This window comes from Stenella coeruleoalba, assembly GCF_951394435.1.
Source record: "Stenella coeruleoalba genome assembly, chromosome: 7".
Taxonomy (NCBI): Eukaryota; Metazoa; Chordata; class Mammalia; order Artiodactyla; family Delphinidae; genus Stenella; species Stenella coeruleoalba.
In genome coordinates, this window is record NC_137153.1 from 91026244 (window position 1) to 91041295 (window position 15052).

General features: G+C 36.2%; 1 protein-coding gene across 6 annotated transcripts in view; it reads left to right on the forward strand.

Annotated features, from left to right (window-relative positions):
- The window catches only part of STX17 (syntaxin 17), an 85283-nt gene that overhangs the window by 17001 nt on the left and 53230 nt on the right, over positions 1–15052 (forward strand). For all 6 annotated transcript variants that reach the window (XM_079928016.1, XM_079928018.1, XM_079928017.1 and 3 more), the window contains exon 3: positions 4031–4096. In XM_079928016.1, the coding sequence (XP_079784142.1) occupies positions 4031–4096 (66 nt within the window). The remainder of the gene's footprint in view (positions 1–4030; positions 4097–15052) is intronic.

The following is a 15052-nucleotide window of genomic DNA, read 5'->3' on the forward strand; positions in this document are numbered from 1 at the left end:
GTACAGGTTTGCTGGTATTGAATTCTGCTTGCATTTTTGTGTTTGAAAAAAAAAATGTTTATTTTACCTTCACTTTTAAAAAATATTTTCCCTGTGTATAGAATTCTAGGTTGAGTTTTAGATTGTTTCAGTACTTTCAAGATGTTGCTCTGGTGTTTTCTGGCTTGCATTGTTTCTCATAAGAAGTCTTCTGTCATTCTTATCTGTGTTGCTCTGTACTTCACATATCTTTTTTTCCTCTTGCTGTTTTTAAGATTTTTCTATCACTTATTGTAAGTAATTTTATTATGATGTGCATTAGTTTAGTTTTGTTCATTTTTCTTATTTATGGTATTCCTTGAGTTTCTTGGATCTGTGGGTTTATAATTTTTACCAGATTTGGAAAAGCTTTGGCCACTCATTTTTCTTTTTTTTCTTGCTTACTGGGATATAACTGACAAACAGCACTGTTTAAGTTTAAGGTGTACAGTATAATGATTTGACTTACGTACTTCATGAAATGATGATCACAATAAATAGTGAAGGTCCATCATCTCATATAGATACAAAATAAAAGAAAAACACTTTTTTCTTTTGTCATGAGATTTAAATTAGGATTTACTTTCTTAACAACTTTCATATATAACATACAGCAGTGTTAATTATATATATTAATCATGGCATACATTACATCCCTAGTACTTATTTATCTTATGACTGGAAGTTTGCACCTTTTGACCATAAACTATATGGTTCCTTTATATCTTTAGTTGTGGAAAATCTCTTCTGCTAGTCGTTAAGTCATTCTCATCCATAATTGCTCTGAAATTAGTTGTAATTTTGGTGCACCTATGGGAAGAGGTGAGCTCACGGTCTTCCTCCTCCACCATCTCAGTCACTGTCTCATTAGTTTTTCAGAATTTTTTTCTCTCCTTCAGGGAGCCCAATTGCATACATAAAATGTTGCTTTCAATTGGCCTGTGACTCATTGATACTCTATTCATTTATTGTCCATCTTTTTTTCTCTCTCTGTGTTTCATTTTGGATTGATTCTACTTTATATCTTTAAATTTACTATTCTTTTCTTTGCATTGTCTTACCTTCAATTAAACCCATCTGTTGCATTTTTCATTTCAGATACCTTTTTTAAATTTAGGAATTGAATTTTTTTTTTTTTTTTTGCGGTACGCGGGCCTCTCACTGTTGTGGTCTCTCCCGTTGCGGAGCACAGGCTCCGGACGCGCAGGCTCAGTGGCCATGGCTCACGGGCCCAGCCGCTCCGCAGCATGTGGGACCCTCCTGGACCGGGGCACGAACCTGTGTCCCCTGCATCGGCAGGCGGACTCTCAACCACTGCGCCACCAGGGAAGCCCCTAGGAATTGAATTTTTAAAAATATCTTCCATGTCTCAATATGCTCATGTTTTTTTCTTTCTTAACAACATGGAATATATCATAATAATTTTTAATATCCTTGTCTATTAATTCCATTATCTCTATCATATCCGAATCTGTTTCTATTGATTGGTTTTTCTCATTGCAGATCATATTTTCCTGCTTTTTTGCATTCATGGTAATTGTTTATTGGATGCCAGACATTCTGAACTTGTTGGATACTGAATATTTTTACATTACTTTGAGTACTTTTGAGCTTTATTTATTCTGAGACACATTTAAGTTATTTGGGAACAGTTTGATCCTTTTGAGGCTCTTTTAAGCTTGCATAGGATCAGAATAGCCTTTATTCCAGGCCTAATTTTTCCCCATGTAGGACAGTGCTTTGGAGTACTCCACCTGATGTCTAGTGTGTTGAGAGATTTTTCCAGTCTGACTTGTGGTCACATGAACTGTTTCTGGCCTTGTGTGATTTTGGGGGATTAGTCTACCTGCTCTTTTCCAGTGGTTCTTTTTCTGACTTCAGGTAGTTTGCTTATGTGCATGTACTGATCTGTACTCAGCCGAAGACTCAAAAGGAAAACCCTGCGGATCTCTGGAACTCTGTCTCAGTATAGTGCTCTCATTTCAGTTATCTCCTCACATGCAGCTTTTTCCTCTCTGATACTCTGCTCCACGATTCTTGCAACCCTGACCTCTCTGGATTTTCAACTGTTTCCTTAACATTATTTTTCTTAAAATATCATGACAGATTAGTATTAAGTAATAAATTTTAAAGTGGCTTATTTTCAGACATGTATCTTTGGCTTACATTCTTTTTGTTAATATCATAACATTAAAGGAGCATTTATACTGGGTCTGATGGCATCAATTAAATTTTTCTTAGAAGCAAAAGTAGATTGATAGTGGTTTTAAATTTATTTGATTGCGTAGTGGTTTTAAGTTTTATGTTTGGTAAATATATTCTCAATATAGTCTATTTTTTAATTTTTATTGGAGTATAGTTGCTTTACAATGTTGTGTCAGTTTCTACTGTACAGCAAAATGAATCAGCTATACGTACACATATATCTGCTCTTTTTTGATTTCCTTCCCGTTTAGGTCACCACACAGAGCACTGAGTAGAGTTCCTTGTGCTATACAGTAGGTTTTCACTAGTTATCTGTTTTATACATAGTTTCAATAGCGTATATATGTCAATGCCAATCTTCTAATTCATCCCACCCTCCTTCCCCCTTGGTGTCCATGTGTTTGTCCTGTACATCTGTGTCTCTATTTCTGCTTTGCAAATAAGATCATCTATACCATTTTTCTAGATTCCACATATATGCATTAATATACAATGTTTGTTTTTCTCTTTCTGACTTATTTCACTCTGTAGATGTAGTCTCTCGGTCCATCTACATCTCTACAAATGACCCAATTTCATTCCTTTTTATGGCTGAGTAATATTCCATTGTATATATGTGCCACATCTTCTTTATCCATTCATCTGTTGATGGACATTTAGGTTGCTTCCATGTCCTGGCTATTGTAAATAGTGCTGCAGTGAACATTGGGGTGCATGTGTCTTTTTGAACTATGGTTTTCTCAGGGTATATGCCCAGTAGTGGGATTGCTCGGTCATATGGTAGTTCTATTTTTAGTTTTTTAAGGCACCTCCATATTGTTCTCCATAGTCTGTTATTTTTAAGCTTAATGGCTATTGTTTAGTTCTTAGATGATATAAAAAACAAAAATTCAGGAGTATCAAAAGAGTTTTTTGCTGCATTATTCACTACCAAATTTAAAGAATATGCAGAATAGGGAATATAAAAATACCCTAGAAAAAATTTTAGTGCTCTACTTTTATAATCTATTTTTCCTTCTATGTGTATATGGGGCATTTTCATGTTACTGTGCTTTCAGAGTAGTGTGTGTGTGTGGGTTATACCAAAAATGTGTTTAATGTCATTATTCACATCTGCTAACATCTTAATTATTTGGGGTTTTTATTTCAACCAAAAATAATGTGTGACATTTGGTGTTGTTTATATTTTATACAAGTATTCCGTCATAATGTTATCACATTTTCCTGTCAAATGAAAAATTTTCCATTATCACGCTCGTTAAGTTTCTTGGATGAACTCTGAAAACTAAACATTACCTTGGTAAAAATTAAGACATATATATTAAATGTTCATTCTCATTTTTATATACTTTATAGTCTGCAGTATCCATGTTACTTTTTCTCAAATCAGATTTTAGTTTTCAATACTTGACTCTATCATTAACAGACATTTCAAAGTCTTCATATATAGTAACAATATCTGATGAATGCTGTTAATCTTTTCATTTTTCACACTCTTTTACATTCTCATTTTTTTCACCTCCAAAGAGTGTGCATTATAGACAAAATACATACTCTTTTTCAGTAAAATAAAGAGTATTTAGTGGGTTTTGTTTGTTTTTACCATTTACCAGAATTTTGTGTGTAATGTTTTTGAAAACTTCCTGTTGTATGGACTTTGGACAGTTAATTTCCACTACTAAGGCAGTAAATATTTTAGCTGGTATGTTTAACTTTGGGTGGGTGAGTGGGGATTTTTGAGGTAAATTGGGAATAATCACTTAGTGATAAAAAAAAACTCAGTACCTTTCCCCTTTCTTTCATATAGTATCAGAGGTGCAGAATCTGGGACAAGTTGCATGAAGAGCATATCAATGCAGGACGTACAGTTCAGGTAAGGCTATTTTATTGTTTCAGGTAAATCAGTATGAAAAGACAGTCTTAAGAAAATTTTGCTAAAATATATACCCTTGTAGCTGAATCCTTTTATATGTATTTGTAACTATTTCCTTAAGGATACATTTTTAGCAATAATTATTGAATCAGATGTCATACATATTTTTAAGATTTTGATTCATATCACCAAAATTTTCTCCAGAAATGATACATCAACTTACACTTTCACAATGAATGCATTTTACAACACTAGTATTACTCATTCCTCAAATTTTTGCTAATTAGTAGGTTAAAATAACACTGCTTTGTCGTCTTAATCTGGATTTTTTCTTTTATTGCTTTGAAGGGTGGAAGCTTTTTATATGCACCTTGGATAGTAATGTTTTTTTTTTAATTCTTTATTGGAGTATAATTGCTTTACAATGGTGTGTTCGTTTCTGCTTTATAACAAAGTGAATCAGTTATACATATACATATGTTCCCATATCTCTTCCCTTTTGCGTCTCCCTTGCTCCCACCCTCCCTATCCCACCGCTCTAGGTGGTCACAAAACACCAAGCTGATCTCCCTGTGCTATGCGGCTGCTTCCCACTAGCTATCTATTTTACATTTGGTAGTGTATATATGCCACTCTCTCGCTTTGTCACAGCTTACCCTTCCTCCTCCCCATATCCTCAAGTCCATTCTCTAGTAGGTCTGTGTCTTTATTCCTGTCTTACCCCTAAGTTCTTCATGAAATTTTTTTTTCTTAAATTCCATATATATCTGTTATCATAAGGTATTTGTCTTTCTCTTTGTGACTTACTTCACTCTGTATGACAGACTCTAGGTCTATCCACCTCATTACAAATAGCTCAATTTCGTTTCTTTTATGGCTAAGTAATATTCCATTGCATATATGTGCCACATCTTCTTTATCCATTCATCCGATGATGGACACTTAGGTTGTTTTCATCTCTGGGCTATTGTAAATAGAACTGCAATGAAGATTTTGGTACATGACTCTTTTTGAATTATGGTTTTCTCAGGGTATATGCCCAGTAGTGGGATTGCTGGGTCATATGGTAGTTCTATTAGTAGTTTTTGTTTGTTTGTTTTGTGGTATGCGGGCCTTTCACTGCTGTGGCCTCTCCCGTTGCGGAGCACAGGCTCCGGACGCGCAGGCTCAGCGGTCATGGCTCAGGGGCCCAGCCGCTCCGCGGCATGTGGGATCTTCCGGGACTGGAGCACGAACACACGTCCCGTGCAATGGCAGGTGGACTCTCAACAACTGTGCCACCAGGGAAGCCCCTATTTGTAGTTTTTTAAGGAACCTCCATACTGTTCTCCATAGTGGCTGTACCAATTCACATTCCCACCAACAGTGCAAGAGGGTTTGCTTTTCTCCACACCCACTCCAGCATTTATTGTTTCTAGATTTTTTGATAATGGTCATTCTGACTAGTGTGAGATGATATCTCAGTGTAGTTTTGATTTGCATTTCTCTAATGATTAATGATGTTGAGCATTCTTTCATGTGTTTGTTGGCAGTCTGTATATCATTTTTGGAGAAATGTCTATTTAGGTCTTCTGCCCATTTTTGGATGGGGTTGTTTGTTTTTTTGATATTGAGCTGCATAAGCTGCTTATAAATTTTGGAGATTAATCCTTTGTCAGTTGCTTCATTTGCAAATATTTTCTCCCATTCTGAGGGTTGCCTTTTTGTCTTGTTTCCTTTGCTGTGCAAAAGCTTCTAAGTTTCATTAGGTCCCGTTTGTTTATTTTTGTTTGTATTTCCATTTCTCTAGGAGGTGGGTCAAAAAGGATCTTGCTGTGATTTATGTCATAGAGTGTTCTGCCTATGTTTTTCTCTAAGAGTTTGATACTTTCTGGCCTTACCTTTAGGTCTTTAATCCATTTTGAGCTTATTTTTGTGTATGGTGTTAGGGAGTGAACTAATCTCATACTTTTACATGTAGCTGTCCATTTTTCCCAACACCACTTATTGAAGAGGCTGTCCTTTCTCCACTGTACATTCCTGCCACCTTTATCAAAGATAAGGTGACCATATGTGCATTGGTTTATCTCTGGGCTTCCTATCCTGTTCCATTGATGTATATTTCTGTTTTTGTGCCAGTACCATACTGTCTTGATTACTGTAGCTTTGTAGTATAGTCTGAAGTCAGGGAGCCTGATTCCTCCAGCTCCATTTTTCGTTCTCAAGATTGCTTTGGCTGTTCGGGGTCTTTTGTGTTTCCATACAAGTTGTGAATTTTTTTGTTCTAGTTCTCTGAAAAATGCCATTGGTAGTTTCATAGGGATTGCATTGAATCTGTAGATTGCTTTGGGTAGTAGAGTCATTTTCACAATGTTCATTCTTCCAATCCAAGAACATGGTATATCTCTCTATCTGTTTGTATCATCTTTAATTTCTTTCATCAGTGTCTTATAGTTTTCTGCATACAGATCATTTGTCTCCTTAGATACGTTTATTCCTAGGTATTTTATTCTTTTTCTTGCAGTGGTAAATGGGAGTGTTTCCTTAATTTCTCTTTCAGATTTCTCATCATTAGTGTATAGGAATGCCAGAGATTTCTGTGCATTAATTTTGTATCCTGCTACTTTACCAAATTCACCTATTAGTTCTAGTAGTTTTCTGGTAGTATCTTTAGGATTCTCTATGTGTAGTATCACGTCATCAGCAAACAGTGACAGTTTTACTTCTTCTTTTCTGATTTGGATTCCTTTTATTTCTTTTTCTTCTCTAATTTCTGTGGCTAAAACTTCCAAAACTATGTTGAATAAGAGTGGTGAGAGTGGGCAACCTTGTCTTCTTCCTGATTTTGGTGGAAGTGGTTTCAGTTTTTCACCACTGAGAAGAATGTTGGCTGTGGGTTTGTCATATATGGCCTTTATTATGTTGAGGAAAGTTCCCTCTATGCCTACTTTCTGGAGGGTTTTTATCACAAATGGGTGTTGAATTTTATTGAAAGCTTTTCCTGAATCTGTTGAGATGACCATATGGTTTTTATCGTTCAGTTTGTTAATGTGGTGTATCACACTGATTGATATGCGTATATTGAAGAATCCTTGCATTCCTGGGATAAACCCCACTTGATCATGTTGTATGATCCTTTTAATGTGCTGATGGATTCTGTTTCCTAGTATTTTGTTGAGGATTTTTGCATCTATATTCATCAGTGATATTGGCCTGTAGTTTTCTTTTTCTGTGACATCTTTGTCTGGTTTTGGTATCAGGGTGATGATGCCCTCACAGAATGAGTTTGGGAGTGTTCCTCCCTCTGATACATTTTGGAAGAGTTTGGGAAGGATAGGTGTTCGCTCTTCTCTAAATGTTTGCTAGAATTTGCCTGTGAATCCATCTGGTCCTGGGCTTTTGTTTGTTGGAAGATTTTTAATCACAGTTTCAATTCCAGTGCTTGTGATTGGTCTGTTTATATTTTCTATTTGTTCCTGGTTCAGTCTCAGAAGGTTGTGCTTTTCTAAGAATCTGTCTATTTCTTCCAGGTTGTCTGGCATAGAGTTGCTTATAGTAATCTCTCATGATCTTTTGTATTTCGGCAGTGTCAGTTGTTACTTTTCGTTTTTCCCTTGTAATTCTGTTGATTTGTCTTCTCCCTTTTTTTCTTGATGAGTCTGGACAATGGTTTATCAGTTTTGTTTATCTTCTCAAAGAACCAGCTTTTAGTTTTATTGATTTTTGCTAATGTTTCCTTCATTTCTTTTTCATTTATTTCTGATCTGATCTTTATGATTTCTTTCCTTCTGCTAACTTTGGTGTTTTTTTTAAATTCTTCTTTCTCTAATTGCTTTAGCTTAGTTTATTTATTTGAGATGTTTCTTGAGGTAAGATTGTATCGCTCTAAACTTCCCTCTTAGAACTGCTTTTGCTGCATTTGTTGTCGTGTTTTCATTGTCATTTGTTTCTAGGGTTTTTTTTTTTTTTTTTTTTTTTTTTTTGGCTGTGTTGGGTCTTTGTTGCTGTGCGCGGGCTTTCTCAAGTTGCGGTGAGTGGGGGCTACTCTTCGTTGCAGTGTGCAGGCTTCTCATTGCGGTGGCTTCTCTTGTTGCAGAGCACAGGCTCTAGGTGCATGGGCTTCAGTAGTTGTGCGTCGTGGGCTCTAGAGCATAGGCTCAGTAGTTGTGTTGCATGGGCTTAGTTGCTCTGCAGCATGTGGAAATCTTCCCGGACCAGGGCTCGAACCCGTGTCCCCTGCAGTGGCAGGCGGATTCTTAGCCAGTGTGCCACCTTGGAAGCCCCTCTAGGTATTTTTTGATTTCCTCCTTGATTTCTTCAGTGATCTCTTGGTTATTTAGTAGTGTATTGTTTAGCCTCCATGTATTTGTACTTTTTACAGTTTTTTTTCCTGTAATTGCTATCTAGTCTCATAGCGTTGTGGGCAGAAAAGATACTTGATACGATTTCAATTTTCTTAAATTTACCAAGGCTTGATTTGTGACCCAAGATATGATCTATCCTGGGGAGTGTTCCATGAGCACTTGAGAATGTCCTGTAAATATCAATTAAGTCCATCGTGTTTAATGTATCATTTAAAGCTTATGTTTCCTTATTAATTTTCATTTTGGATGTTCTGTCCATTGGTGAAGGTGGGATGTTAAAGTCCCCTATTTTTATTGTGTTACTGTCGATTTCCCCTTTTATGGTTGTTGGCATTCGCTTTATGTATTGAGGTGCTCCTATGTTGGGTGCATAAATATTTACCATTGTTATATCTTCTTGGATTGATCCCTTGATCATTCTGTAGTGTCCTTCTTTGTCTCTTGTAATAGTCTTTATTTTAAAGTCTATTTTGTCTGATACGAGAATTGCTACTTCAGCTTTGTTTTGATTTCCATTTGCATGGAATATCTTTTCCATCACCTCGCTTTCAGTCTGTATGTGTCCCTAGGTCTGAAGTGGGTCTCTTTTAGACAGCATATATATGGGTCCTGTTTTTGTATCCTTTCAGCCAGTGGGTGTCTTTTGGTGGGAGCATTTAATCCATTTCCATTTAAGGTAATTATTGATATGTATGTTCCTATTACCATTTTCTTAATTGTTTTGGGTTTGTTATTGTAGGTCTTCTCCTTCTCTTGTGTTTCCTGCCTAGAGAAGTTCCTTTAGCATTTGTTGTAGAGCTGGTCTGGTGCTGCTGAATTCTCTTAGCTTTTGCTTGTCTGTTAACGTTTTAATTTCTCTGTCGAATCTGAATGAGATCCTTGCTTGGTAGAGTAATCTTGGTTGTAGCTTTTTCCCTTTCATCACTTTAAATATGTCTTGCCAGTCCCTTCTGGCTTGCAGAGTTTCTGCTGAAAGATCAGCTGTTAACCTTATGGGGATTCCCTTGTATGTTATTTGTTGCTTTTTGTTGCTGCTTTTAATATTTTTTATTTGTATTTAATTTTTGATAGTTTGACTAATATGTGTCTTGGTGTGTTTCTCCTTGGATTTATCCTGTATGGGACTCTCTGTGCTTCCTGGACTTGATTGACTATTCCCTTTCCCATATTAGGGTGGTTTTCAAGTATAATCTCTTGAAATATTTTCTCAGTCCCTTTCTTTTTCTCTTCTTCTTTTGGGACCCCTATAATTTGAATGTTGGTGTGTTTAGTGTTGTCCCAGAGGTCTCTGAGACTGTCCTCAATTCTTTTCATTCTTTTTTCTTTATTCTGCTCTGTGGTAGTTATTTCCACTGTTTTATCTTCCAGGTCACTTATCCATTCTTCTGCCTCAGTTATTCTGCTACTGATTCCTTCTGGTGAATTTTTAATTTCATTTACTGTGTTGTTCGTCATTGTTTGTTTGCTGTTTAGTTCTTCTAGGGCCTTTTAAACGTTAATCGTATTTTCTACTTCCACGATTTTGGATCAGCTTTACTCTCATTATTCTGAAATATTTTTCAGGTAGACTACCTATTTTCTCTTCATTTGTTTGGTGTGGTGGGTTTTTACTTTGCTTCTTCATCTGCTGCTTATTTCTCTGTCTTCTCGTTTTGGTTTACTTGCTGTGTTTGGTGTCTCCTTTTCGCAGCTGCAGGTTCATAGTTCCTGTTGTTTTTAGTGTCTGCCTCCAGTGGCTAAGGTTGGTTCAGTGGGTTGTGTAGGCCTCCTGGTGGAGGGGCCTGGTGCCTGTGTTCTGGTGGATGATGCTGGATCTTGTCTTTCTAGTGGGAAGGACCATGTCTGGTGGTGTGTTTTGGGGTGTCTGTGAACTTATTATGATTTTAGGCAGCCTCTCTGCTATTGGGTGGGGTTGTGTTCCTGCCTTGCTATTTGTTTGGCATGGGGTGTCCAGCACTGGAGCTTGCAGGTCGTTGAGTGGAGCTAGGTCTTAGCATTAAGATGGAGATCTCTGGGAGAGCTCTCGCCGTTTGATATTACATGGGGTTGGGAGGTCTCTGGTGGTCCAATGTCCTGAACTCAGCTCTCCCACCTCAGAGCCTCAGGCCTGACACCCGGCCAGATCACCAAGACCTGTCAGCCACATGGCCAGGTACCTGGGGAGTTTCTTGCCTTTTGGGAAATCTGAGGTCTTCTGCCAGTGTTCAGTAGGTGTTCTGTAGGAGTTGTTCCATATGTAGATGTATTTTTGATATATTTTTGGGGAGGAAGGTGATCTCCACGTTTTACTCCTCTCTGCCATCTTGAAGGTCCTCTCTCGTGTTTGTGAATCTATAGTCTTTTTCACCGAAAAATGCATCTCTGGTCGTCTTACATTTCAGAAAGGTTATTATAGCTGCAGTATAGTGAATAGACTGGGATAGAATGAAATGAATGTAAAAGATCATTTAGGAGTGGTTACCGAGATGGTGAAGATAGAGAAAAAAGATTGATTTGAGACTTAGGTGGAAATTTGACTTGCCTCTCTATATGTGTATTTTATTTCTTGCTACCTAGATTATAGCCCTAAAGATCAGGGACTATGTCTCCATAGTATATAATTGTGTATGTCACAGTACCAGGTGCTCAGCAAGATGCAGAGTTTATTGAATGGTACTCTACCTGTTAATGTCAATGAGATTATTATGACTTGCATTTCTTACCATCTTCACTGTTTAACATGTCATTAAAAATCACTTATGATTTTCTTGAGACAGTGGTATGGTCAAAGTGTTTGTTTACTGATTTAAAAAATATATATGTATTTACATTATTGATCTCCTTCTGGCATAAAAGCTTCATGTGTGCCATTAAAATAATGAGATCGAAACTGTTGTTAGATGTGGGTATTTGCTTAGTTTTATTCATATCTTCCTTGAATTTTTTGTATAGGCTTGTTCTTTGCTAGTTTGTGTAAAACTTATTTTTAGACAATTTCATGAACGGTTACTATAAATTTTCTAGATTTATCATTATTCGATTTGTATAGTAAGGAGTAAGTATCTTTTTATTTTTGGTATAGCGTCTTTGTTGAAAAGGGGTTCTTAATTTAAATGTGTCAGTCTTTATCTAATTTATCAGTGTTTTCTCTTGTGGTTCATGCTGTTGGTATCTTGTTCAAGGAATGTTCTGTATCCTAAGATCAAGAAGATAATTTCCCTATATTTTCTATTGAATGTTTTAAATGTTTTGCTTTTAACAGTTAAGTTGTTAATCCATCTGGTATTGATGGTATGAGATAGATATAAATAAAATTTTGTTTTATTTCTTTTGGAAAACCAGTTATCTCATTATTAACTGATTTCTGCAGTGTTATTTCCATATCACAATTCCATATATGCATAAGTGTGTCTCCATTCTTTCTTCTCTGTTCCACTGGTCAATTTGTCTATTTCTCCACCAGGGTCCACACTGTGTTAATTAAGACAGTCTTGTGATAAAGCTTGATATCTAGTTGGATAATATGATTACCTTATTCTACCTTTTCAAGTGTGTTTTGGCAATTCTTGGCCATTTAGCCTTCCATATAAAATTTGGAATCTGCTTTTCAAAGTTCATACACAGTCTTGTTGGAAATTTGGGAATTGCATTAGATTTATCCATCTATTTAGAGACAAATTATGTATTTACGATGTCCAGTTTTACTGCCTGTGAATATGGGATATTCTTATACTTGGTTATGTATTCTTTATTATTTGTGTATCTTTATAGTTTTCTGCATACAGATTGTGGTGCATTTTCTGCATACAGATTGTACATTTTAAAGATACCTGCAAAGTATCTTGCATCCTACATCATCTTCTACAGTATGACGTTGCTACTCACCCACAAACAGTAGCAACAGTGGCGTCTAATTCTCCTTCCTTTGAATCTGAGCTGAGGCAGAAGTAATGCCACCAGACTTCTGAGGCTAGATCAGAAAAGGCCAGATAGCTCCCACTGGTTCTCTGAGGATGCTTGCACTGGGGGAACTTAGCCATCATGTGAAATGTCCAAATATCTGAAGACTCCCACATGGGAGATAGCCACAGCCACAGCTGAGCTCAGAAATTTCCAGCCTCAGGTGCCAGCACTTGAGTGAGCCATCTTGGACATCAGTGCAGTTGAGCCTTCAGATGACTGTGGCTTCAGCCAACATCTGACTCAACCGCATGAGAGACCCCAAGTGAGAACTCCTCAGCTGACTTCCTAAATGTGTGATCCGCAAAATCATTAGCAGAATTAAGTGGCGGTTTTAGGCCTTTAAGTTTTGGAGGAATTTGTTATGCAGCAACAGATGACTGGAATACAGGGCTCACACTTAACTTTGTTTCTCTATTTCAGTCTATTTCATTAATCTGTTCTTAAGTACTTCATTGTTTCAGGGTGTGTGTGTGTGTGTGTGTGTGTGTGTGTGTGTGTGTGTGTGTTCTGGGGAGGTGTTAAACATGTCCTTTTAAATTATGTTTTCTAACTTTTGTTGGTGTATAGAGAAATATAGTTAGTTTTCATATATAGATCTTATGGCCAATTATCTTTAAACTTATTATTTCTAATAATTGGTCTAAATCCCTTTGCACTTTCTATTAATAGGGCTTTTGGGGGGAGGGTGATATTTTTCTTCTCTTACAATATCACCCATTTGTCTTTTCTTGTTTCAATTCTTTATGGGTTTTTTTCAATCTGGCTCACTGGTTATTGAAAGAAACAGTTAATAAAGCAACTTGTTCAAATTTATCTTTTAAGGAGTTTTTTTTTTTTAATTTATTTTTGGCTGTGTTGGGTCTTCATTGCTGTGCTTGGGCTTTCTCTAGTTGTAGCGAGTGGAGGCTACTCTTCGTTGAGGTGCGTGAGCTTCTTATTGCGGTGGCTTCTCGTGTGGATCATGGGCTATAGGTGTGTGGGCTTCAGTAGTTGTGGTGCATGGGCTTAGTAGTTGTGGCTAATGGGTGCTAGAGCACAGGCTCAGTAGTTGGGCATACAGGCTTAGTTGCTCTGTGGCATGTGGGATCTTCCCAGACCAGGGCTCAAACCCATGTCCCTTGCATTGGCAAGCAGATTCTTAACCACTGTGCCACCAGGAAAGCCCCAAATTTATCTTTTAAAAATGATAAATGATAACAGCTTATAAATGATAACATTTATAAATGATAACAGCTCCCTCTGCAAAAAAATTCTTACTGCTATTTATATATATTTTTTCTGAAAGTAAAATTTCATTCTGTATGACAGGATTGTTGTAAGGATTGTTGACCATTGTAAGGATTGTTGACCATGTGTGCAAAGTGCTTACACAGCTCCTCTCAGGGGAATTGGAGTAAGTTTGATTTGATACTTGCATTTTTAACTGCTAGATCAAGCTAAAAAGATTCCTGGCTTTTTGTTAGTTTAATTTGAAACACATTATAATTGCATCACTTTTTATCATTTTTTTGGCTTGTCATAGAAAAGTACAAAACATATTCTTTAAAACTCAGCTCTCCCTGTCCCTCTCCCCAAACAGTTAACATATGGTAATAATACTAGTTGATAATAGAGGATTCTGAAAAATGTGTCATGGTTTCTGCTTTGAAGAAACTTACCTAGATGAGAATTCATGAAATGTTAAATATTTAAATAATAATTTAAAGCTTTATAAAATGTTAATATGTCAGTATATGACTAATTGTCAAATATTTTATAGAGACCAGTAAGTGAAAGAGTGCCAGCTATCTGGATGCTAGATAAGGGCAGTGTTATCCTTATTTTTCAGATAAAAGAAGGCTGAAGAACAGAGAAACTTTGGTGTTTGTCTAAAGCACAAGGCCTTCATAAGTGGAAGGGCAGGGATCCAATCTGGAATTATTTTTACTATTAACTCAGATGGATAGACAATCCAGGAATATTCTCAGGAATACTGTGCTTAATACCTATATTGTAGGTCTTCATTAGATATTTGTTGAGTAAATGAATGGAGGCCCTTTTCTCCTTTGGTTTTCATTCCTTTTGGTGGTTCATTTAATATTTTTTAAGCTGTATGTATTCTTTTTGGTGCCTTCTGATTTTGAAGTAAGTGTGAACTCATTACTATTAATACCTTAGTATAGTAGTTAGGTAATACAAGCAAGGAGAAGTCCAGATTTATTTTAATTAAATAGTTATGACTCTGGAGTCCTTAATGATAAATTATATGACATCTAGAATGTGTTTACTCTAAGTTGTTTAAATGTTTACCAGTGGACTTGTGCTCTGTGTTTGTAAAGAAATTAGATTAATTATTGATACCAAATGTTTTCTGCTGTGTACATTTGCTCTTAAAATTACATGTTGTAAAAACATATTAGAAATCCTTAAATCAATATTTAACAAAGGCAAATATATGTATAGCCTCTCTTCTTTTAATCATTAAATACATAATTGGACATTTTTCAGAATTTTAATTAACTCAGAATAATTACTTTTTACAGTTATCAGTATGGATAAGTATTCATTTAAACATATCTTTTAATCTTTAGACAGAAATTTCAGGATATTTCTGGAAGAAGGGAAAAAGCCATAACTAGTTATTAAATTTAATTTCAAAACTATAAAGAGAGAGATGTCACCTTTACTGAAA